Here is a 25,968-nt window from a genome sequence, read left to right on the forward strand (position 1 = left end):
TTTTTTAGTTGAAGGAGCATACACCCCTGTAACCAAAGCCTCTGAATTTATGTTTTTGAAATGGAAAAGAGCATGAAAGAACTTGTCTGAATCCTTATAATCAGCAAGGTCAACCAGATTTTTCCATAGAACCCAAATTCCACCTCGTTTGTCATTAGCCTCAACCGCCTTAAAGTCATGAAAACCCAACTGAAGCATAACCTGTCTAGCACGAAATTCATCAGTTTTAGTTTCTAGAAAAACAAAAACCACAGGCTTATGAATGTTAATCAAATGCCTTGCATGTGGTATAAATTCATCACGTGAAGCACCACGAACATTCCACAATATGAATTTCATTCTAAGATTTGGAAGAGCGCGCTGCAGAGTAACCGAAGGACGATCAGTTGGAGCCGGATTCGGTGAAAGGTAATACTCCTCCCAGTCCCTCCAGTACTCCTCCATCCCTATTGGAATCACATCCTCCAGAGATAGAGGAGTCAATTGAGCCACTATTTCTCTCGGCCCCTGCAAAAATCTGTAATAACGAACCTGCACCTGCATTCCCAACACCGCTTCCTGAGAGATGAACATTGCGGTATGGTGGTTTTCCATGTTTTGTCCTCGAGTTTCTAATCGCAAGTGAAAAACTGGAATTCTTCTTGGAATTTGGAAGGGGTAAGTGCGATCCCTTTCCTCTGCCCTGAGAATTGAGAGAGCTTCCTGTTTTCTCTTCAGAGCATCCAATAATCTTACTGCTCCCGTCAATTCCGTTGGGGAACCCGGACGCTTCTTGACTAACAGAGTTTTGATCATCGGAGAAGAGGGAAACAATTGCAGAATCTTCGATTTCGATCCCGACCCCTGCTGTAGTTCGTGGACAGGAATCCCCTGTAAAATTGGTTCCTTCCCTTTCCATTGTCGATTCATCTCCTCGTCGAAGACCTTGCGTCTCTGGTAAGTTATCATTTGATGATGTTGTGGAGACATGGGAGGTTGATTGTTTTGCATGGCTAATATTTGAAAAGTGAGAAAGTGAATCTTGAGAATTCGAAGAATCAGTATTTAAAGTAGGAAAAGGGGCTTGATCCACTACAGTAGAAGTAGAGTTCATATTGTGAGGATCAATTATCAACGGCTCTGATGGTAAATCAACTTGCATATCCGCTAAGTGGCTTGTAGAACTCAACAACTGTTCATCAATGACATTTGTAATCTCCATAGCCTTGCTTGATGATAGCTCAATTCTCATAGGCTGAGTTGTAGGCAAAGGCTCTTTATCTTCACTTGTTTCCTTTCTTTTCTCTAATACTTTATTTTCCTCATTTTTCTTTTCTTGCCACTTTTGGCCTTGTGTATTCATAGGGTGTGGACCCTCTTTGTTAACCAAACCAACAGACTGCCCATTAACACTATCTTTAGGCTTAAAACCTCTATTATCATTCTTTTTCCTTAAATCATGTTGCTTATTATTATAAGCACTTTCCTTATTGCTGTTATTATCAACAAAAGCATCCTTCATTAATTTATGGTTGTTATTATCAACCTTATTATAGGAATTATTTTTCCCAAAATTCCTTTTGTTATTATTATCAACAGACCTAAATTGTTTCCTTTTGTTTACCACCAAAGTCCATGGGCCAAAATCCCCATTGGACTCATCAACCTTAGTGGGCTGATTTTCACCCAACACTTGAAAACTGTTGGAAATCGATGATGACCCAGCAAGAACACGCGTGACTAGCTTTGACTTCTGTACCTCACTGTCCCGCTGTTGTTGAAATCATCTGATTGTCTCAAAATCGAACTTGAACTCTGTATTTGGGTGTGCTCAGCTGTCAGCTTATCACAATTAGGTGCCACCTCATTGACTTTGTTCAACATACAATTGGTTTGAACATGACCAATCTTTCCACAAGTGAAGCAAAGAGAACTAATATTCTCATAAACAATCGGTTGCCAAGCTCCTCCAATCCATACTTTTGTAATCAAAGGTTGAGCTAGATCAATCTCAATACAAACCCTGGAATATCTCCCTCTTGTTAAACGATCCGTAGCATAATCAACTCTAATTGGTGTTCCAGCTAGCTTTGCTATTTCAAACAAAGCTGACTTCTCATAATATTCAACAGGCAACTCTTGAAATCGAATCCACACTGTCATCTTGTCAAAAGGAGTGATTGATGGTCGAAAATTTGGCTTCCATTTTGAAATCATCAAATAATGATCAAAAACAAACCAAGGGCCTCCAAATAAGGCTCGTTCATAATCATCTTCCATTGAAAAACGGAACAGGAAAACATTATGGCCCAAATCAATTGTTTCTAAACCCCCTTTAATTTTCCACATGATTCTTGCTCTAGCTGACATAAAGGCAGGACGAATTGTAGTCCCCAAGCACTTTCCCATGAGGGTCAAGTTCCATGGTTGTCTTAAACGAGTTAAGGTCAACTTGTCAAATTGAACAGATAAACTTGATTCAGGACAAATTTCTTCAGCCTCTGACCAATCAGTTGATGTAGCAACAATTTTCCTAGCCTCTTCAAACCATTGAGATGAATTTGCTACCACCTCCCTAAAAGAGATAGGTGGCGAAGGAGTAGGGAGAGATAAATCAGAACTTTCATTCATCTCCTGATCACACCAAGGAGCAGGATCAGGTGGATCCGTTCCATCAACCATAGTTAGCAAAGATCTAAAAAACACTCTGAACTTTCCTAGAGAGAGAAGCTAGAGAGAAGCGAGAAGTTGAACTAATATTTCAAATGTACAATTCAAACATAGGGGATTATTGTATGATTGGCCGATTGGGAGTATAGTTAAAATAAAATAAATATGGCTCAAAGAGTCAAGGGTTAGCAACTTTTATAAGTTTACCAACAAAACAACTTTATCCTCTTGCTTTCAATTACAAATTAATTTTTATTTATTTATGTATTACTACGTATATATTTTTTTTAATGTCAATCAAACACGAACTACGTTAAACTTGGTCTTTATTTGCTATTTTGGTATACTATTGAATGAACTAGCTCAAAGACAATTAAATTTAAACACAAATCTTTCTTAAGTAGTGACACTGTTATGAAAATAAATATTGCTCATGAAAGTGAAAAACGGGTCATATCCATAAAAATAAACATTATTCTATAATTCAAATTCAATTTCCAAAGGTAGACAAAATTGATTTTTGAATGTAGACATAGTTTATATACTTGAGCTACGTTAATTTAAGTTAACGCCGAATTTTTTTTATCAATCGAGGCTCTACATATCAACATGACAATATCTTTAGAGATATTTTAGCTCAAAGTAGACAACATTCTATCATAAAACTAAATTAAAAAGAGCTGAAATAAAGTTAGCTCATCCTAATCCACTATTAACACTTTAATAACGTACTAAAATGCAAAGTACTCCTACCATATTACTTGTGCACTAATTCTCACAAAGAACTTTTCCCTACCTTCCAAAAAACACAAAAAGCCTATTCTACACATAATAATAATGGAAATGAAAAAAGCAATATAATAAAGAAAAGGAAACAAACATTCAAATGTGTTAGCCAGCTTTTGGTGGGTGAGTCCCTTTTCCCTTTCATTTCCATTCACCTATTAACCTAATTAATTATCTATACAAGTACAAACTTTATATTGATTTAACTATCAATGATAATTAATTAAAAATCCAATCCTTTTGTTTGATTTGACTTTTTACACCAGTTTTTATGCACATTATACCATATACAATAATAAAAAATTACGTGTAACACTTAATAATTGAATCTAACAATATTTTAAATGGTCAAAATTTTCGTATTTTATGCACATAATACCATATACAACAATAAAAATTACGTGTAACACTTAATAACTGAATCTAAAAATATTTTAAATAATCAAAATTTTAGTAACATAAAAAATTTAAAATGGGACAAATAAAAAGGAACAACTGAAAGGAAGAAGAATGACATCAATTGTGACAAAATCATCTAATTACTGTATTTTTTTTTTTTTTTTTTAAAAAACAGTACAAAAATAAATAAATAAAGTTAAAAAAAGAAAGAAAGAAAATACGGCACAACTCAATGACTAGTGACACCATTACACTTTCTCTCTCCAAATATCCCTAAAACCATTCTCTTTCTTCTCCTTCTATTCCACTCTTCAATTTTCTCTCTCCTCTTTTTCTTCTCTCACTCTTCAACCCTAAATCAATTCACTCTTTTTTCTTTTTTTTTTTTCATTTTTAATCGTCCATTTTTCTACCACATTTATCATCGTCTGTTCAATTAAATTATTTTTTTTTTTGAATTTTTGTTCATCAGATTTCGATCAATTTTCTATTTTTTTTTTTGGGAAATTACTGTTTGTGTTTTAGGTAGGCAGCTCAGAGGTGTGATCTAAGGGTATTTGAGGTAAGATCTTGATCAATTTTTGTTTTTTACTTTAATTTTGTTCATTTTTTTTGAATTATATGTTTTTTGTGTGCATTAATGCTGGTAATTGATGGAAATTTTGAATTTTGGGGTTTTACTTCTGTTTTTTTTGGTTCTTCATTGATTTTGTATGTTTTTTTTTGAATTTAGGGATTGTTATTTTAGTAAATTCAATTTTGGTGGATTGCAGGTGATTAGTTTGTTTGGAAATAAGCTGTGGTTATAGCGAATTGCAGGTGGGGAGGAGGGTTAGGTTTTAGCTTAGTATATGCCGGATGTAGATGAGCAAGGTTCGGGTACCGAACGTTAGAAGGTAGTCCTTAGATGTAGCGAGAGCTAAAGCGAATACCTGTAGCAAGTATAAATGTAGGGAGAGCTAGAGATAGAGCTATAGACTTTGTTTTCAGGGTTAAGGATTGAGTATTGCAGTGAGCTTAATCTATATCTACCTAGCTTTATTTTGCAAAATTGGAATTGCGAACTTGTTATTTTGCTTAATTGATTTTGATCAATAGAGTTAATCAATGGGCATTTCTGCCTTTTTAACTCTTATTTCAAATTGCCATGATAAAAATAAGAAATGGCAAGCTGATTTGAATGTGTCTTTGACTACCCTGCCAGCCGTGCCAGAAACTAGAGTTTAACTTATTTTTTATTTTAAGAATGTCACATGGTTAATTGCTGTAAAACCATAGAATTGACGGAGTATGGATGTCAGCTAAACTAGCTGCTAAATTCTTCAGGGGGAGGGCTGTTAGTGTTGGCTGTATTCTTGACCTTGGTTTAAATCCCACCACGATTATACTGTACTATGTGGTTCCTTATGTTCTCAAGAGGAAAACCTTGAAAATGCTGAAAGAGTTAGTTGGTGAAAATATCCATTGGTTTAGCAGGTAAGCCAGTTTGCCAACAGTTGAATTTATATCTAGGCTAGTAGCTGAATCACAAATTACAAGTATAATTTATGTGAATTCTGTCCGTTCTCCAATTTTAAGTATTGTTTCTGTCCATCCAAGACTCCAGCTGATTCCTCATTTACATTTGCATTTGCTGAGCTGTCTGGTTTCAGTTCTCCGTCATCCTCTCCACTCTTCAGTTTTTATTAGTTTCAAACACTCAATGCTAGCCTCTTCTGGATATTAACTCGTGGGCTTCAAAAGCTAACTCCCTGAAAAGGGAGGGTAGTGTCGGTTAGTAAAGTTTCACTTATTTGTAGTGATTACTGAGAGTTTCATCGTTAAAAAAAATCTGGGCTGCTTGTAGCTGTTCATACTTCATATTGTAGACACCAAATTGTGTCTACCCAAATTAAGCCCAATGTTTGAACTACTTTGAAATGTACATCATCTGCTAATATGGTCTAGGTTGCGTAATGGATCCAATGATTGTTTGAATTTCCCAATTATCTTAGTCCAAAGACTTTTTCTAACCCAAATCCTTTTTTGTTTAGCCTAAATCCCTTTGTTTAGCCCAAAATCCCTTTTTCATTGAGCTCACTTTATTTCCGGACCTTAGAATTTTGTATATGAGCTCACTCATTGATGCCTACACATATCAATTTATGTATGAAGCTAGGATAGTTGCTCTTGTTCAAGATTAAAATCTAGTAAGATTTGTAGTTCTAGTGAATCTTGTTGCAAATGCTCTGACTTTGGATTAGTTCATACACATCTTTTTGAAGTGTGAGGAATTATAGACTTTAATTAAGATTACTGTGTTGATATCTTTCATGACACTAGTTTTTAAAATTGATGTATATTTTTTTGTGTAGCATGCTCTAGAACAACAGTGTTAGACTCTGGCCAATGGCCATATAAAGTTTTTTGATTTTCTGTAGAAATATGTGATTTGCCAGCCTGTGTCTCTGCCCTTATTTTGTCAGAATATTAGATCTACTAGAGAGTGAGATATTTAAGATGGAGTTTGGAACATCCAACCTTGTAATATAAAATAAGTTATATTTTATAAGATGATTACCAAGAATATACATTTGCATGTTTGTCATGAAATATTAAGGTTTAAGTTAAGAAAATAATTAGACACTAGTCAGCCATTTGGATCGCATTTTTTTTTTTTTTTTTTGTTGAATTGACTGTGAAGAAAGGAATTTGTATAGTGAACCCATATATGACAAGTTAAGACGCGATATCAAATAGGCTAAATGCTTATGTACTGAAACTCTGAGCAGAAATATATCAGCCTCAGTGTGGTAGGCTGGTAGCATTATAGTGCATAAGTTTAATTCACTGATGATCTCTTGACCTCAATGATTGGAGATTTGATGTACATAAGGAACAAGCTGCAATAATGATGTCTTTTGTAATTTATCCCCTGGTGCCCCACCTCTTCTCGTCCCTTTTTTTTTTTTTTTTTTTTCTTTCTCCCTGTTAATGCAATTATAACTGGTTTTTGATTTTACATTCTAATTACTGCTTCTTGTACTGGTTCACATGCCATTGCCTTTTCGTCGTGGTCATGTCCAAATCTTAGTTTTGTGACATTTTTATACACCTTAGTTCTCTAATTTCATCCCTTTCTTTACAGTGTTTACCAGCGATTTTGAGCTGATGTACCCGGGGTTTCTGCTGGATGCAAATGTATATGGTGAGGGTCTGATTTTGGTATCTGATTACTCAAATTGAAGGTCACTGCAGCCTTCTATGTGAGGGGATATTTTCTTCCCATAAAAAAAATGCAGAATACTGGAGTTATTCCAAAGAATCCGTTAAGAGTGACAACCCAGCAGTCTGGCCGTCGCTTGAGCTTCTGTTCAAATATAGCCACTGGACAACACTGCTCTCCAGTTGTGTTTCCTGAAAAACGTAGCAAAGGAAAGGCTTCACGTCGTAATGAGGTCCTTGCTACTAGCAATGATCCACAAACAGCAAAGAGGGATGAGCACAGAATTGACATTGGGGACGAACTATCTGACTTGTTAGGATATGATGTATTTACTGGAAAGTTAGTTTTGGATAAGAGGAAGACTAAGAAAAGTACTGATGCACAGACTTCAACAGAATCGATAAACCAGGATGCTACTGACGCCAAGCTTACTAGCAAGGCACTAGTTTGGGGATCAGATACATTGTACTTGGAAGATGTGATTTCGGTGAGCTAATTTAAATTTGTTCTTCAGTAAATCTTGTAGTAGTTTTGGAGCTATATCATCCCTATTGATATTTTTTTCCTTCCTTTTTGTTTTCAGTTATCATATAACTCTGGTCTTAGACATTTTACTGTGCACTCCTATCCGATAAAGAACCATGCACTTGTCCCATCTTGCTTTATGAAACCTCGAAGATGTCGGAAGGATTATCGTTTTTTGGCTTCAAACCCAGATGAGGCACTTCAATGGGTTAATGCCTTTGCAGATCAACAATGTTATATTAATTGTTTGCCGCACCCACTTGTATCCTCAAAGAAACAATCTTCAGAGTCTGGTGATATATTTTTTGAACCATTTGAACCATATATCAAATGTAAGAGTCCGCCCAGAATGCTTGTAATTTTGAACCCACGGTCTGGACGTGGCCGGTCAAGTAAAGTATTTCATCGAATGGTTGAACCGATATTTAAGGTATGCTAATATTCCGTTGACACACTTATGAGCACCAGGGCATTGATTATCAAACGTTCTTGCGTCAAATTCTATGAAATGACTACAATTGAAAAATATATCAGAAGGGCTGTTAGGATTTAGGGGTACATTAATTTCAGATGGTATGGTAATTGAAATTCCTCTCTGTCTATGAATTCTATAGTGACTATCATTTGGTTTTGTGTTTTAACTTTTTTCACCTGGAATATATATGGATTGAGTTATGTGTCATTGGGTTTTAATCCCTTGCAATAAAAACATGCGATGCTTTAAAGTTTCTTCCAAAAAATTGTTGATAACCGTGGATTAGTATATTTGATATCATTGTTTGGATGTGTATGCAGAGTACTTGATCTGCTCATGGCTGTCATTATTTCAGCTTGCAGGTTTTAAGCTGGAGGTTGTTAAAACAACTTGTGCTGGACATGCTAAGAAACTTGCCTCCACTGTTGACTTTAGCACTTGTCCTGATGGTATTTGTTAAAATTTGGACATTATGTTTACATTTCACATCTTTTATTTCTTTTATTTCATTATCCTATTTTCTGTTGATAGGGATCGTTTGTGTTGGAGGTGATGGAATTGTTAACGAGGTATGCCTTAAATCCTTTTCTCTTTAGTGTCCTGACTATCACTTATCACACGACCTATATGATGCTACTTTATAGTAGCTTATGTTTGAGGCTTCAATTTTTGGGGAGAAGGTCCATTTGGTCATGATTTTAATGCACAACAGTAGCTCAATAACACATATTTCGTATGCTATCAAGATATTTTGTTGATTCATATGGGTGCATGGGAATTTTGAATCCTTATTGACTGTGCAGGTTTTAAATGGTTTACTCAGTAGGAATGATCAAAAAGAGGCCATTTCGATCCCGATTGGAATTATACCAGCTGGTTCTGATAATTCTCTTGTTTGGACTGTTTTGGGGGTTAGAGATCCTGTTTCTGCTGCAATATCAATCGTGAAGGTTGGTTGTAACTTCATACTAAGCTTCATTAGCTTCTGAAGAGTTTTGCTACTTCTTTTGCCTCCTGATGTGCAAAAAAATTTGTATGTGTTTTTTTATTGACCTTGATTGTTAGTATATTTTTCTTTCTTTCTTTTTATAGTTATTTTTTCTTGGGGGTGGTTGTGATATCAGATTTTACGACTTTTTTATGTTGCTCTTAGTTCCTGTAGGTTAAGGTCACTGTATAGATTCTGCCCTTCATTTCTTCTATGCTATATATTGAGACATGTTATGCTGTGTAACTAAAGTAAGAAGCTGGCATGAGTTCATTTATGTGATTCGGATTATTCTTTCCATCATTCTTTTCTTTTGACTAAATTCTGGAGCTGTGTTGCTTCCTATAGATTAGACACACTTTTTTGAGCACATTTTTCACCTGCACTTTATGTTGGTTGTTGAACCAAAGGTATAAGTTGGTTATTTGGATGTCTCCTGAAAGGGCTGAGGTTAACATTGCTTAGCTTTGGTTAACGAGCGAATCACTGAATTACTGTCACATTCTGGTAGTTAGCCTTCTTTATGCCATATCACCAAAGGTTATCATGAATTCGTGATAGCTTCTCGAGGCTTGACAAATGTAATGAACGTTGTACATTTGAAGTTTGAACTGTATAATTTAAACTTGCGTGTTTGTATTGAAAATTATGGTCTGAGAGATGTTGATTATTAGCAAATTGAAGATGCTTTATCTTCCCAATTCTAACATTGCAACTGCATTCTTAAAATGCAACTAGAATAGCTGTGCAAGATGGTGCCATATATTATCTCCCCTGTTTTTTATTTTATTTTATTTTATTTTTATATTTTCTGAGTAAATAATTTTTTGGAAGTCCTGCTTTTATTTTTGTTTTTAGCTGTTAACTTGAGGGGAGTTAGCATGAAGGCCATGAACAGAACTCCATTGTCATTATGAGTGTCAGCTTTCCCCCACCCCCTCTTCTTGTTGAGCAACTGACTTACTGTAATCAACATGGGTGTCGCTTTATACCTTCTACAGTCACTAATATAAGGCCCAAATCTTTCTTGTTCTTATTCAAATAAGTTTGCTGAACTACTGATGTAGAGCTTTGTCATTTATTTTGTGATTTCTTATATTTATGTTTCTCCCCCATTTTGCTTGTCTCCAGGGAGGCCTTACCGCGACAGATGTGTTTGCAGTTGAATGGATACAGACTGGATTAATTCACTTTGGGTCGACTGTCACATATTTCGGGTTTGTCAGTGATGGTAATTAATCATACTTGCAAGTTCTGTGTTGTTGAAACAGTGAAGCGCCTCTTTCTCCCCCTCTCTCTGAAATCTAGCTATTGTGTGCACGTTTTTGTTCTTTCACAGTAAGCTGAAGAATTATTTAGGGATGTGGACTTTCTAAATGATGTACTGATTTTGAGGAAATGTATGCCATCATGTTGTCACAGGATAGTAATCATAGTATGCAAATTAATCCTTATTGCAAGATTTGCAACCCCAAAAGAAGAGCTAGGGTGTTTGTTACAGATCCTGGTTTTTTTAGTCACTACTACGTATATACTTCATAGATTGTATTGTTTGTAAACTGCTCTGCATGTTATCAGTGATACCCTTATTTGTTTCTTCGCCATGTCAATTTCATGAACCCGCCTTTCCTTCATAAGATCTTGCCTTTTGTGCTAATATTATTCTTTAAGTGTTGGCCCAATTATGTTGCTCATTTTTATATTTATGCCTAATACGGAGTAGTTGGCAAACTGCATAAACCCATCTGTTTTTGGCAAGTGCCAATATGTTTACATGCAAATTGTCCATGCTGCTTGAAATTGCTCTTAAAAAATATTTTTTGTGATACTTTATATGTAGGCGGATAACATTTTTTTAGATTGCTGATATGATGATATCTTTCAATGTGTGTTGGATTGAATGTTCATATTAAACGGGAAGATGCAGCTTGAAGCATAAAGCACAAACCCTCTCCTCTTTACAGTTATCTGGTATTATATGTTGTGCTTTAATTGAAATATTTTCATATCTTAATTTTACCTTGTTTCAGTGCTGGAGCTCTCTGAGAAATACCAAAAGCGATTTGGTCCATTGCGTTACTTTGTGGCCGGTTTTCTAAAGTTTTTATGCTTACCGAAATACAACTTTGAAGTAGAATACCTTCCAGCATCTACAGGGGCACCTGAGGATGGAAAATTTCTAGCTGATCAAGAGGTAGTTGATATGTCTGATCTGTACACTGACATTATGAGAAAATCCAATACAGATCGTCTTCCCAGAGCTTCCAGTTTGTCAAGTATTGATTCAATAATGAGCCCTAGTAGGATGTCAGGTGTGGATATGGACACAACTGGCAGTAGCACACGTGCCAGCACTGAGCCATCTGATTATGTGCGTGGCTTAGATCCTAAAACAAAACGTCTCTCTTCCGGGAGGAGGAATGAAATGGCAGAACCTGAAGTAATCCACCCCCAAATTCCACTTTCAACCACTCCGAATTGGCCAAGGACTAGGTCCAAGTCACGGGCAGATAAAGGATGGACTGGAATGACCACCACACATGATGCAACTAGAAGCTCCTGGGGAAATACTGGACCAGATAAGGAGGATATTTCTTCCACAATGTCTGACCCAGGTCCAATCTGGGATTCTGAACCTAAGTGGGACTCTGAGCCTAACTGGAATGAAGAAAATCGCATTGAATTGCCTGGACCACCACCGGAAGAAGATGAAGAGGATCGAAGGATTGAAGTAACTCCTAGGTTTGAAGATAATTGGGTGGTTAAGAAGGGACAATTTCTTGGTGTTTTAGTATGCAACCATTCATGCAAAACTGTTCAAGGTTTAAGTACTCAGGTGGTGGCACCGAATGCTGAACCTGATGACAATGCCTTAGATCTATTACTGGTACACGGAAGTGGTAGGCTAAGGCTGTTGAGGTTTTTCTTACGTCTACAATTTGGTCAACATTTGTCCCTGCCATATGTTGAGTATGTGAAGGTATGTTGGAAGTCCTTTCCTTATCAAGGTCTTTACTTTTTGAAGCTATTGGTAAATGATATGTCCATCCATCAAGTAATAATAATAATCATAATAAAAATGTGTATTTTTTTTTTGAGAAAGTACGTATGTGTATATAGAAGGATGATTTATTTATTTATTTCTAAAAAAAGCACAAAGGCTGTTTAACTAATGTTTTCTTTAAGTCATCGATGAAAGTTGTTTCTTACTTCTTTTCAATGTTTATGTCAGTTCTGTAATGTTTTCCTTGCTTCCATGAAAGTTGGCTTCTACTCTAATCTGGCAGAGGACGGGATTTGGTGGAGGGGCAGCTTAACATTATACGTTCATAATTTGTATGCCTGTTATGGCTTAGTAGTCGAGACTATTTGACATGAGGGTTAAAACTCTTCTATGATGAAATGGGTGTCATTCCTCAAGTTGCTGTATTATGATCTTTAAATTAACATATTTCACTTGTTAACAAAATTATAAGCTTATGACCTTACAGGTGAATGTGTGATTGTTTACTCTTAATAAAATATGTGCTCTAGTTAGCATTGATTGTGCCTGCAGTTTGGGTGCTAAGACGTCTTCTGTTGGAATGCAGGTGAAATCTGTCAGGATCAAACCAGGAAAGCATTCTCATAATGGATGTGGGATTGACGGGGAGCTTTTTCCAGTCCATGAACAAGTCATAACTTCATTGCTCCCTGAACAATGTCGGCTTATTGGTCGACCTCCCAGCCGACAGATATGAAGCCATTGACAAGTGTAGATCAGTTTTCTTCATTTTGCAGTTGGGGTGCATGGGTTCTCCCTCAGCTTCTGTGTGGTAATAGAATGTGCAGAACATAGATAACATATAAACCTTTTTAATTTTTTATTTTATTATTATTTTTTCTTGTGATCCCACCTCCTGCTATTTTGTCTTTGCAATGTAAGAGCTGCTTGTAAATTTTGTCAGATAATGCCCTGCTGTTGCTTCCATTCTTTTTTTTGATCTGCCCCTTGTCAACACTTTGTAATATTTATCGGGAATTCTGTATTCACCTTGTTCCCCGAGATATATGTACTATAACCATTTCTTCTATGTTTTTCCTGATCATTATACATTGTCTGATTTCAGTTTTCGTTGTATGTTTCAATGTTTCATCACATAGCATTATTGGTTCTGGGCATGAAAGTGACATGATCGCGTTCGTTTCTCTGCTGTAATGATCATTTTAATTTTAACAGCTGTCTGGTATCAGCGTCTACAGAGTTTAGGTGGCTTACATTAGGAAAGTAACTTATACTTCGTATTATTAGATTCTTAATAACCTTTTGGTAAATGGAGCATTCAAATTGGGGTGTACATACATATTTTTAAGATACCAGTGTCCACTGACCAGTGCATTATCCTAAAATTGAAATGTAAGTCAGCCTTGAATTTACAAGTAAAAATCATTGATCACGCTCATCCTGCATTGTGCGAGAGCATGAGGCTATACCCACCAGTGGGATTAGACACCAAGGAGGCCACTACCGATGGTGTACTGGCGGTACTGCCAGATGCATAAAAGTGAAAATGGGTAGTTGGCTATCATACCTCCCTTATGCTATGGGAAGAATGAAGTTTAGGAGATTTTCCTTACGAGGGGAACTCTTAATGTGATTGGGCTACATATCGACCAGAGCATTGGCTACAAGTGGAGGATTCAGAAACGAAGGAGGACGGAAGTGGAAGTTCGTGCCACAAGACTCATTTTCTTACCTGTTTTTTCAAGCTCGACCTTGGGTTTGTCTTGGAAAGGAGATGGCATTCTTGCAAATGAAGATGCTGTGCAGGTATCAAGGGGAGGTTTCGGGTTGTTCCAATGATGGAAGATGGCATTGAGCCGATTTATGTTTTCGATCTCACTGAAAAAGATGCAGGGTGGTTAACCAGTGAAGATTGAAGAAAGGTGATGTGCTTTTGAGGCTCAATTGATAAAAAGGTTGATGCAACAGTGTAAATTTAAGTACTAAGAAGCCTTTAATTGTAACACAGCCTGAATGATAACTTAAAATTGCTTTACATTCATTTTGTAACACAGTATAATAAACAATTAAGAGGCAGAAATGTCATTATTGATTGTTGCGCGAGTTTCAACATATATCAGTGACAATTGTATACTTGAGAAGGCAAAACGCCTACAAATGAATGCCAATGCTAATCAATAAGATGACCATGCTCCATTAACTACTTTTGCTTCAATCACAGACATACTACCAGAAGACGATGAATCAAACACTTCAAGCTTCTTAAGAAGCATGTTCGCTAGATCACCTGCTATATATCCAGGTCCAGCAACCATGATACCAAGACTGATGTAGGACAAAACGGTCTTCATATATGCCTTTGGAGGCCTTTGGAGATATGCCTTTCCTGTGGACAGCAGTGTGATGCAGACGAGAGAAACAGCTGCAAGTGCTGCGAGCTTGAGGTACTTGTTATTGCTTTTGTAGAAAGAAAACCCGTAAATGATTGGAGACATTAGGCCAAACACAAGATAAGACATGATGGCAATTGTTGCATGGAGCAGAAAGTGCCCTGGTCTCCCAAGTTGTTGTTCATAATGCTCCGTGTTCTGCTCCTGTTTCAGAGATCTAAGCTGCAAGATCAGGTCAAGTGTCAGATCTGAAACCTACTGATGTAAGATGCTGTTTGAAAAAGAAGTAACTTACATTATGAGCTAGAACAATAAGTCCTCCAAAAACGTTTGCCAGCGCCAAAGCTACTATGTTCACTGCAACACATCTTAATAATATAAAAACCCTGAATGTAAATGTCTTATAATCTAGATTACCACAATAACAAGCGTGCGGTTTTTTTTGCCGAAATAATTTGACAGCATGCAATATTTCCTTTTCAAGCTCAAGTAATACAGTGCACTGTTTCAGAAGGAATCAGTGGTTCAGTATAGTCCAAAAATACTTTTTTAAGCCACTCAAAACATCCTTAAGATTTTCCAAAGGCGTTATCTGCCAGAAATTTGGAATAGTCTCTGCATAATTCCAAGGAAATATTATGTTTATGAAACACAAATTTTGACCTTTTACATCATTGGCAACAGAAATATCATTGGAAAATATGTCAGTAACGCCTGTAACTCTGTAACTAAATGATGCTGGATCATATAACAAATCTTTTAAGAAGAAATTTCCAAAATATTGATACTTCTGAACAGAATAAGGCTATATAACTTCAGTTTAATGTATCAAGTATAGTATAAAACCAAAAACATCACTGAAACCAACCTATGTAAAACTGACTAATGCATAGCAGGAGTTTAGGCAGAATTGATGAGAAAACTCACATGTGGAAGCATCTCCACCCGCTGCAGAAACTACGACACATAAGCTAGTTATGGATTGAACGAGGCCACCATACACAACGGCTTTGATTATGTCCAACCAAGACACTTCAGGAGTAGGAGCTTCAAGTGAAATATGCTCTATAACATCAGGCATTTGCACAATCATTTGTCCTGCATTATTGTAGAAATTTGGGTCAAAGATCTTAAATTAAAAGGTTGTTTACTTTTCTAGGTGTTATTTCACTTTCAATTATTCTATTCTTTTTATGTGTTTTCTTGATTGGAAAAAAATACTTTACAAAAAGAGAAATAATTAAATATCAAACAATGATTAAGGGAAAATTGTATTTTTTTTTCAAATTAAAGAGATTTATATGTGACAGCTTCTTTATAGTTATTGTTGATTGTTCAAATCAAGTACAAAGTATATAAAAGCTTCTTAGTTCTTAAATCTTCCCTTTTGAAGTGCTCTTCTTATGACCAAATCTTCCATTTTATAAGATTTCTGAAAAGCTAATTTCTAAGTGCTGGACATGTCCTAGTTTGTCATTGGAACAGAACAATAATGGGTTCGGCGTTTTATTTCACTAGCAAGGACTAGAACAGTTCTTGATTATTGTTCTGAAAACTACTTTCTCTTATTAGAATTGCTTGTCACGTATACTAATATGGGATATCAGAAAAAATTGTCATATTTTCTAATGTAACATAGATTGCTTTCGAACACACACATGCATAAGGAATGGAAAGAAGATGGTAAGAAAACATTTTAGCAATATCAGAGGTGAATCATTCCTAATTATGGACGGTGTAACTATTAATTCCGGACAGAGGGAGTTAATTAACCTCAGAGAAAGTGAATGCATTATATTTAGCCTTACAAACTTTATAAACATAAATAATGACATTTTAGTGATGTATAAGTTACCTGGTTGTGGACTGATGGCCTTTTCATCAGGAACTATATCTCTTCTGTGCAAGATGATTTTCTTAGCAATATATGAGTTACAACTAGAACAGCACAAATCATGAATTTCCTGCTCATTTATCACCTTCTTCTCATAAAATCGTGCTACTTCTGGTTCTGTGGAAATTACTCTTCCATGTGAAGAGACCCTTTTCGTAATATATGAGTTACATGTAGCACAGCTCATATAGTCATGTATCTTCTGTTTCTTTATCACCCCATTTACGTCGAATTTTTTTGCTAAGACATTATTCTGATTCTGAATTGAGCATTCTCTGATATCTGCCAGTCCCCCAAAAAAAAAAAAAAAAAAAAAAAAAAAAATTTTTCTAATTTGTTTTCCTGAAACAAAATGTAAAAGCTACATATAATATGTTAACTTCAATATTTAACATATGATAATATGATCATGTTACAGTTTTGAATCAGTACTGTTACGTTCATTTGTTAAGGCGGTCCATTATAATTTCTTCGTTTATTAGCGTAACAAGATGGTCTAGTAACCGGAGAGAATCCTCACGTGTACATCACACATGCTTTTAAAGCCTCGATACACAATTTGTAACACAATTAAACAAAAACATTGGTATGTACCATTGAAAGAACTACAGTTGACTTGCCATGTTAAAATTTAAAAGGAAAAGTGAGTGTACCTGCATTTTGAGCTGCATTTGTGTATGTTTCTTTCATCTTGTGTTCCTTAAAGCTTCCTCCTTTAACATTAGGAGGAATGATAGATTCTTCATTAGCTAACCCACCCTCGAAAATTAGAGAATTTTCACCATTACTAATAATATTGGTTTTGGTATTCATGCTTGCAACAAACTCACATGATTGACATTTGTGATACTTATAATGAAAATTGTGTTCTATATTGTTAAACCAATTAAATCAACTTTTTTTTTTTTTTTTTTTTTTCTTTTTTTAAATGTGAAAGTCCTCTCCCTTCCTCTTCTTTTCTACCTAATATAACTTCGATTTTCTTAGATAGTCAAACATAGTATGATATCATAGTAAATAGGTGTCAATTAATTCAGTTGGTTAAATATCCCGATCAGAAAGTGGTATCCATAGGATCGAATTTAAATATCATCCATATCTACAATATCGCTACCCTTTGTGCCTCTCTACATACAAAGAAAAAAAAAATGATATAACATCCGGTATTAATTAATTTACTCTCCTTTTCTAACTCAATGCATGTCAAACCAGTAACTACTCTGTTTTTTTTTTTTTTTTTTGGGTGCACATTTTTATTTCACGAAATATATAGAATATTATCATAATGATGCAGTTTAGCTGGCATAATGTGGATTGATAGATGGATGCTAATGCGTTGGCTAACTCAAAAAACAGATTCTTTTGTCATTGCTGCCTTTACTTGGACTATTGCTCACGAAGTCACAATGATGTATACAAATTCTATTTCTCACAAGGTTGTATACTATAGAAATTGGACCACATATGATCTTTATACAGATAATATGTTTGATTTACATTATTGTCCTAACTTGTTAATGTCTTAGGTAATTAAAACTAAAAGGTTGATGATAGTGATAGATATATAATGTATTTATGTATATTATACTCCCTCTGGCCTCACTCCTTTTTATTGTTACTATTTCATAGGTTCGGATTGCGTATTTATATTATTTTGACAATTAATGAGAGAAGTCACGGAAAACACATTCCATCAACTTTGTTAAATTAACTCCGTCCCATTGAAATTGCTCCATATTACAGTACTATTTTAGATGTGTCGTGAAGTTTTTCACCATACCCATGCATACGGAGTGCCCCATTACTTTGATCTCACATACACTTCTTTGGTTTCACCAATTTTCTCTGTCATCGACTTTACCCGACTAAAACTTTAAAAAGTAACAATTCTCCTATGGGACGATTCCAATGGAACTAGAGAGTACTTTGCAATCTCTTTGACAGGAATACTAGATGCATCATTTCAAAAATCATGTAAAAAGAAGTACAAAGTATAACCATAGAAGCTCGAGAAAAGAAAGACTACTTATTATCATTATTGTGCTCTCTACAAGAGTAGAAGCCTAAGCTAAGATACAAAGAATATAGAATTACAAATGCAGAGATCAAGCATCATCCCTCAGTCACCCTCTTTTGATTTCTAGTAAATCAACAAATAACTCTCGGATACGAATAGTGATCAATAAGATGACCATGCCCCCTTCATGGCTCCTGCTTCAAACAAAGACATTGCAGCAGGAGCCTTAGGGTCAAAAATACCGAGCTTCTTCAGTAGTTCGTTTATGAGATGACCAGCAGCATATCCAGCCCCAGAGACCGAAAATCCAACACCAATGTAATAGAAGATAGTTTGCATGTATGCCTTTGGAGGACTTCGGGCATATGCTTTTGCTATAGAAAGAATGGCGATGCAAACAAGTGCAGCAGCTGCAAGTGAAGCGAGTTTGTAGTCCCTGTTGTCACTCAAGCGGAAGGCAAAGCCATAGATGATAGGAGACATAAGGCCAAAAACAAGGTAAGATAATACAGCAATAACTGCATGCACCTTAAAGTGCCCTGGTGACCCCAATTGATCTATATAGCGTTCCGTTGCATGCTCATGTCTCAGCACTCTTAGCTGCATAGTGAAGTCACATCGGAGGAATTATGTTATCATAGTGTCATCAATAGAGGAGGATCATTATATCTTTTCTATGATGAAAACCTTTTTATTATTTACTTCAGCTAATATACTACCGGGTCTACAGTGCTTTATTTTACTTGAAGATTCACCCCTGCATTATGACGATTAATTCTCTGGCTTTGATTAATACGAAGTATTTCTTTTAGCAAATCCGCACTAACAATATTCACCCCTGCATTATGACAATTTATTCTCTGGCTTTGATTAATTTTTCATTTAGCAAATCCACACTAACAATTTCTTTGGCATATTCAGCCTAAAGCATCTTTTGGCCAGCATACACGGCACACTAGTATAGAGATGGACAAGAAAATGGTAAATGATCTATTTACCCAAAAAATATGGTAAAGGATTAACTAAGGATTCAGGATCAAATAAGAATCTACAACTACCTGAAAAGCCAAACTTCTGGCCGTAAAGTGGTGGCCAGTATGATATATGTTGATTTAGTTGTATACTAAAAGTCGAAATACCATTGGTAATAATAGTCTGGCATTAAGCTGAAATGGCACTTACATTGTGAAGAAGAAGAACAAGTCCTCCAAAGACATTTGCAAGTCCCAAAGCTACAATATTCACTGCAAACATATAGGGCAAGGTTATAAATTCATGATGCTGAAGCAGCATCTGACTAAATATATGTCCGGGTTGAATAAATGGATGAAATAAACAGAAAATAAAATAAAATAATAAATAAATAAAATGATACTTTCAAGTTTGAACTGAAAAGGAGCCAAGGTAGTGTCACTTTTGAATTTACTAAAGGCAGTGGAATTGTGGAAATATCAATTTTGAAAGGAATTTTTTTACGGAATATACAATAAAAGGCTTTTGAGCTTCTGATTTGGGGGTGAGGGGAGTGAGAGGGGTATAGTTCGTCTAACAACAGAATATATGCTGCATGATATCATAAAACTTTTAAGTAACAATATCTACAATTACTTTGCTTTATTTAAATATAATTAAAGGCACGATGTAATGTGAAATACCAAATAATTGCATATAGCTTCTACACTCTACACTCTACACATGTAGATCTCATGCAACCACTGTATTTCTGAAGCTGTTTTATGCATATATACCGACAATAGAATGGAATAGTAAGTAGCTTTGAGGCAGAAGACTCACATGTGGTGGCATCACCACCTGCGGCGGAACTTACGACACTTAGGCTGGTGATGCATTCCAAGAGACCACCATAGACAATGGCTTTAATTATATCTATCCCAGAAAATCCAGGTCTTGGATGTTCAGGTTGACGTATAACGAGCGGTTCCTTGATGCCTGTTGTAGGACTTGTTCCAGATTCGTCGACCGGTGAGGGTTGAGGAACAATTGGCACGATAACATACTCTGCGTTATTGTGAATTTGAGTCAATGTTATTAGGAAGAGTCTTTCAACCAAAGTTGGGACGGCAAAGACAATATATGGCATATTAAACATATGCAAGTAATACTTATCAAAATCCTCCACAATAGTGGAATGATACAGCATTGTACTAGGATTCCTGGGACACGATCACATTAGCAGAATCATGGTAAAGTAGGAGCTTTCTTTCACACCTTAGCTTTAAGAAAAGAAACAAATGTAACGCGTGCTGAGAGTGAGATAGAGAGAGAAATACCTTGCTTAGAAGTATCAGGGGCCGTTAGATCTGGTGGTGACGGGATACCTGCATCATCACAGAATGATATAACAATAAGCTTCTCAAAAGTTTAAAGAAGAAATTGAATGATGACATTTATTGACTAGAGAGAAGAGGCGTACTGTAATTGGGTTTTATGACGGGTATAGGCTTAACTAGTATTGGTGATCCTCCATCTATATAAGCGAAAATAACAATAGATGGTGTGATTTATAATTTGTAACCCGAAACTAAATTACATTAACTAATTGGAGACACAAGACATGGAGAATAAGGTCCTTTACCGGGTTTAGGCTTGAGAGGCACTGGTGTATCTGCATTATCACAAGAAGTACTTCCTTCAGGTGCTACAAGAGGTTGTCTGTCAACTGTTACAGGGGCTCCTGCATAACAAAGAAATCACAATAAGCCAGTTATACTAAATATTCGAGATCTGGATACCACTGCTGATTGGATAGAGAGGGACTAGATGGGTTCCAGTGACAGGTGTTAACCGTTAAGTGAGTCAAGGGTTCAGATGATAATGCTGTTTCTGCTTTATCATACAAAAGAAATCAATAAGCCTCCTAGTAACTTGTAACTCAATATTACATCATGCTACTAATTGATGAAAGAGAAGGGGATGGGAAAGGTTGAGTTGAGGCTTAAGCATCAATGGTGCGGTTGATATTATAGTTTCAGATGTTAGCTTCTTGCTTTTTAAGCCTGTTTTACTGCTGGTAATTAGGCACGCTACAGGGAGGACTGGAGGAGGGAGTTACCATCACCAGGGTTTATAGGAGTGAAGGGCTTAAGCACCAATGGTGTGTCTGCATCATTATAAAAACATACGGCAATCAGCTCCGTAAAGCTTATAGTCTGAAATTTAACAGGGGAAGCTAGACTTGCCAAAAATAGTCCACTATGGTTTTTAGTAACTGGAAACTACTAAGTGAGTAGGATGAGGAAGAAGAGGAAATTCTCTCAAACAGATCAATGGGAAGAAATTTACCATCAGCTGGAGCAGGAGAATTACTCTCATGTATTGGAACTTTTGTATCTGCACAGTAGAAACATTCAACAATCAGGCTAGGAAGGATTTAATTCTGCAATCTACTCAACATGACTGCTTATTTAGAAATGAAAAGGCCATGCTTTCAGCCAAAGTACACTGTACTAAAAAAATAATTGACAATGAGCATCCTTCCAAATTGACTTTTTAAATTATTAAGCCATATATGCCACCCACATATTAAAAGATTACTGACATAATGTACTTGTATATCTTTTGTTTGATGAAATTAAGATTGAAATCTATGATGTACCGGTAATTGGTGCATGGTCTGGTTTTAATCCTTCAGTGGAAGGTTGACAGCAGGTCAAAAACCACAGTGAAAAGTCTTTATCTGCAAAGAAAGGTCAAAATTTGATACACGTAAGAACATTAACATCTTCAACATTAGAAGGTACAAAACAGAAGGCAAGCGAGTGTGTGAGAGAGGGAGAGAGAGAGCCACCTCTGTCAGATGTTACTGGAGATAAAGGTGTGGGTGGTGGCTGGGTTTCTGCATGGAAAAGAAATAAAGCTTTACATCCTATCAATTATAGCTGGTAACTAGATCCGCAACTAACTAACAAGAAAATTTTACCTTCAGGTACTTCACCAGGTTTGTTAGAAACAGGTAATTCTGCAGTATTACAGAATGAAAAATCTATAAGCCTCTTAACAGCTTACACCACAAAATATGAAACAAGATCATGTACAAATAACTGAAGAAAGAGGACAAGAGGAAGAATGTATCCAGCATTACTGATGTATTCTGCACAGCATATCTGAGAGAGACTCGTTTACGAGTGAATGGAAAATACGTACTGCTAATTGGGAATTTGACTGTCACAACTTGAGGACCAAAACATTTTTTGTCTGTACAGAGAAATGACATTTCTTTTGTTAAGAGAGATGGAGTTTACCTTGAGATGGCGGCGGTGAAGGAAGTTCGCTTGGGACTTTTTTACCTGAACAGAAAAACATGTCACAACTCACAATCAACACTAGTTACTAAGAACTGGTAATTATGTAAGATTGAGTATGGAGAAGAAACGTACCATTTTCTGAAGTTGGTGAAGGTTTTGGTTCAGGCTTCCCTATTGGCTCGAAAGCAAAGATAGAAATGTCAGAAAAGAAAAGGGAAATCAAAAGTCCTTACAACTGTGAACCAAACTATAAGCTTGATATTGAAATTCTTCGGGTCTAATAATGCAACACTAAGCTTAGGAGGAATCAATCATGCATGTTTCTTTGATAGCTAAAGGTTTTGAATTCAAACCTGGCCTCTCTGTGTGGGATGGTTGACAACAAGTCAGGATCCACATAGGAAATACTCTTCCTGCCATTAGGAAGAGATGGTTAGAAGTTAAAGCTTAATATTTGAAGTTGTTCAAGAAAAAACAGAGTGTATAATAAGTTTAAACTTAAAGCAGAAAGTTTGATCTAGAAGAAGAAAAGAATGCATTTCTATGATTTCATCTATCATGTATACCTGCCTCATCCTCTTTTAGTTGAGCTGCTGAATCCATGGAGCCGGCTGATGTGTCAACTGATTGGCCTGCAATCCCATTGAACAATGATGCTCAGTTCATCAATAATTATAGTATCTAACTGCCAATTTTATCCCAATTTCCGAATCTTTTATCTAGATGTATTGTCTTCCTGAAGGTATGGCTTCATTAAGGTATATAGTGTCAAGGGATATCGTCAGTATACCATACAAATCTTCAGCTTACATTGCAGAAATGTAGATTGTATCTTATTACCTTGATAGATTGCTCAAGATATGAGAAATATACAACTTTTCATTCTCATCAAAAGCTTTATTGAATCAACCCAGAAAGTATTTTTTTAGTGAAGAGATTCCATGGGGAACTTGCATGCCTTTAACTTAGACTTGGGCATTAGTTTGTTAAGACAACAAGCGGTGTGATTGTGAAGAAGGTAATGGTGATTGATTATTAGGCTGCAACTCCAGGTTATTGTAGATTTATAATAGGGTACAGTTACAATCTCAAAAAAAAAAAAGGACAACAGTTTAGGGAAATGATCACCACCCAATTAATTTGCCAATGAATTTGAGACAAAGTTTACCTGGCTGCAGAGTAACAGTTGGCTTAGGCTTGAATCTCCAGCATAGAAATCCATCTCCTGTTAAGTTAAAGGCAGTGGTTAGACCTAAGTCAGTTTGACAGTGAACAGCAATGAATTTCTTAGTTAAAAGTTATGGGTTACATGTCTGATAATGGTGGTCGGGTAGAGTTGACACTAGAATATGAACCCTACTTCACAAAAAGGCCAGTGTGTACTTGGAAATTAAAAGGGAAATATCACACTAATCGACGTCTCAACTTCAGTCCAGAATTAGCTTATTAATCCATTTAGTTACTATATTTACTAGCTTTCAGCACCATGGCTCGAGACAGGAACTTCAATCAACAGAAATAGAAGCAGAACAAAGATATGCTGCCAGAAGCATCAAAGTAGCTAAAAAAAAGAGTATCTGTTGAGGAGAGTAAGAAAATCTACCTTTCGGAACAAAAATGCTGAAGCATGAAAAGCATGAAACGGCATCAATACTGTCACTAGCCTGTTCACCTGAAGGAAGCTTATTTTCTGGCTTTCCTTGGTCTGTTTCAGGATCTATAGGAGGGGGAATTTGGCCAAGATTTGGCTCATCTTCGGAAATTTTATCGTATGTACGTTTCCTCCTTTTAAGAATGACTCTTTTGGTTATACATTCTCTACAATTAGGACAAATTAAGTCATGTGTTTCCTGCTTTCGGATCACCCTCTCAACTTCATATTCATCTATCTCTGGCTCAACTTCTTGAGATTGACCTGTTTCAACAATTTCATTCTGATCACTTATAACTTAAGTTTTGTTCACCAAGTTTTCACCATTATAAAACTCCAAAGACTTGACATTGTCCCCATTTGAACTATCATCCAACACAAATCTAAGGCCAGAAGAAATTTCTGGGTTCTTAGTGACACTAGAAGTATTTGATTCGATATCGGTCTCCCTATCTCCTCCATTGTTCTCTGGAAGAGAGAATTTATCAGCATGACCCCCATTAGGATGTACAGTGAATCCATTGGTGTCTGCAGACAAATAAGCAATTAAAATCTTTTCAAAGCAGAACCCTATTCAAGATTTAGCCAATATTAAATACTGATAAACAACATAATAATTCATTTAATTTACAAATATCTTGAGAAAATTATATTGGATTTCTGTAATCTTCAACAGATTCTGATTTCTTACCCAAAAAAAAAAAAAAAAAAAAAAAAAAAAGAAATATTATGAATCTGCCAAATACTTTGAGCTAATTACAGTACAACATTCATCAAAAAAATTCACCAAAACATGGAAAAACAAAAAGAATACCCAATTCATGAATTTAAGTATTGACAGTCACCACAACTTCACTCACATAACCAATAGTAATATTTCTTACTTCAAAACTCAAGGTAAAAAGAAATTCATAAAAAGATTAAATTTTTGGAACTGGGTAATGCTGAAAAATTATGAATAAATCCAAAATTGAGCTAAATTTCCAAAATTCTGAAGCATTTTCCTCAGAACCCATATAAAAAATATTAAGAAAAATGTATATATATAAGTTGACTTGCAAAATTAATACACGCAGGAAGAAAAAAGTGGGTCTACCTTCATTTTGAGCTACATTATGCTCATCAAAGTTGGCCAATTTCTCTTCACTAGCAGATCTACCCTCAATAATTTTGGGTTTTTCACCATTTGTAATAATAATAGTACCATTTTTATTATTACTAGTAATTTTATTAGTATTTTCCATACTTACAGAATACTCAAAATTACTAGTGTCACTTAAATCACTAGTAATAATGTTGGTTTTTTTTGAAAGGTGAGAATTTGATGATCTTCTTCTTGTCTGTAAATCTACACCAATCACTTCTTCTACTTCTCTCTCATACTGGACCTCCATTATCTATATTGTTTTGTTGTATTTTTCAAAGCTACAAACTACAACTATCATATGATGTGTATGGGGTTTCTATTTCATTACTGAGTCTCATTTATATCCAACATGTTTAATGCGTTTGTTGAGACTTTTCGCTAGCAATCACAAAAGACAATAATGTAGTCGGGATTGGATTTGATCGAAATCTTATAAAATAAAATTATTAATTAAGTTCGTATTTTAATTAGCACGACCAAAAGAATATTAACTTAGAGCTGTAGTAGTGGAAATGGAGGAGTATTATATTGCATGTTTTGGTCATTAATCATTATCATTAATGTTAATTATAT

The 25,968-nt window shown here is 35.7% G+C and overlaps 3 protein-coding genes across 5 annotated transcripts; 1 reads left to right on the forward strand and 2 right to left on the reverse strand.

Moving 5' to 3' along the window:
- Positions 1–4,093: 4,093 nt before the first annotated feature.
- On the forward strand, positions 4,094–13,100 carry LOC145562620 (sphingoid long-chain bases kinase 1-like). The gene is made up of 9 exons (XM_081622964.1): positions 4,094–4,396; positions 6,962–7,526; positions 7,623–7,994; positions 8,395–8,488; positions 8,571–8,608; positions 8,843–8,989; positions 10,159–10,258; positions 11,058–12,007; positions 12,618–13,100. The coding sequence occupies exons 2-9, from the start codon at positions 7,110–7,112 to the stop codon at positions 12,765–12,767; spliced, it is 2,268 nt and encodes a 755-aa protein (XP_081479090.1). The 5' UTR covers positions 4,094–4,396; positions 6,962–7,109; the 3' UTR covers positions 12,768–13,100.
- A 1,007-nt stretch (positions 13,101–14,107) lies between these two features.
- On the reverse strand, positions 14,108–17,416 carry LOC145562626 (uncharacterized). The gene is made up of 5 exons (XM_081622972.1): positions 16,969–17,416; positions 16,277–16,597; positions 15,349–15,519; positions 14,717–14,778; positions 14,108–14,643 (listed from the first exon to the last, which is right to left on the reverse strand). The coding sequence occupies exons 1-5, from the start codon at positions 17,126–17,128 to the stop codon at positions 14,206–14,208; spliced, it is 1,152 nt and encodes a 383-aa protein (XP_081479098.1). The 5' UTR covers positions 17,129–17,416; the 3' UTR covers positions 14,108–14,205.
- A 903-nt stretch (positions 17,417–18,319) lies between these two features.
- LOC145562624 (uncharacterized) lies at positions 18,320–25,688 on the reverse strand. Of its 3 annotated transcripts, none has more exons than XM_081622967.1 (17): positions 25,345–25,688; positions 24,201–24,776; positions 23,766–23,822; positions 23,164–23,229; positions 22,951–23,010; positions 22,730–22,768; positions 22,595–22,639; positions 22,273–22,311; positions 22,141–22,188; positions 21,949–22,029; positions 21,636–21,683; positions 20,929–21,027; positions 20,767–20,820; positions 20,624–20,671; positions 20,127–20,351; positions 19,515–19,576; positions 18,320–18,932 (listed from the first exon to the last, which is right to left on the reverse strand). In XM_081622967.1, exons 4-17 carry the CDS (start codon positions 23,198–23,200, stop codon positions 18,495–18,497), a joined length of 1,323 nt encoding a protein of 440 aa, XP_081479093.1. In that variant the 5' UTR covers positions 23,201–23,229; positions 23,766–23,822; positions 24,201–24,776; positions 25,345–25,688; the 3' UTR covers positions 18,320–18,494. The 3 variants fall into 3 exon arrangements, with proteins under 3 accessions (XP_081479093.1, XP_081479094.1, XP_081479095.1); XM_081622968.1 differs by lacking the exon at positions 25,345–25,688 and adding an exon at positions 25,063–25,254; XM_081622969.1 differs by lacking the exon at positions 22,730–22,768.
- Positions 25,689–25,968: the final 280 nt, after the last annotated feature.

This window comes from Chenopodium album, chromosome 10 (genome assembly GCF_948465745.1).
Source record: "Chenopodium album chromosome 10, dcCheAlbu1.1, whole genome shotgun sequence".
NCBI lineage: Eukaryota > Viridiplantae > Streptophyta > Magnoliopsida > Caryophyllales > Amaranthaceae > Chenopodium > Chenopodium album.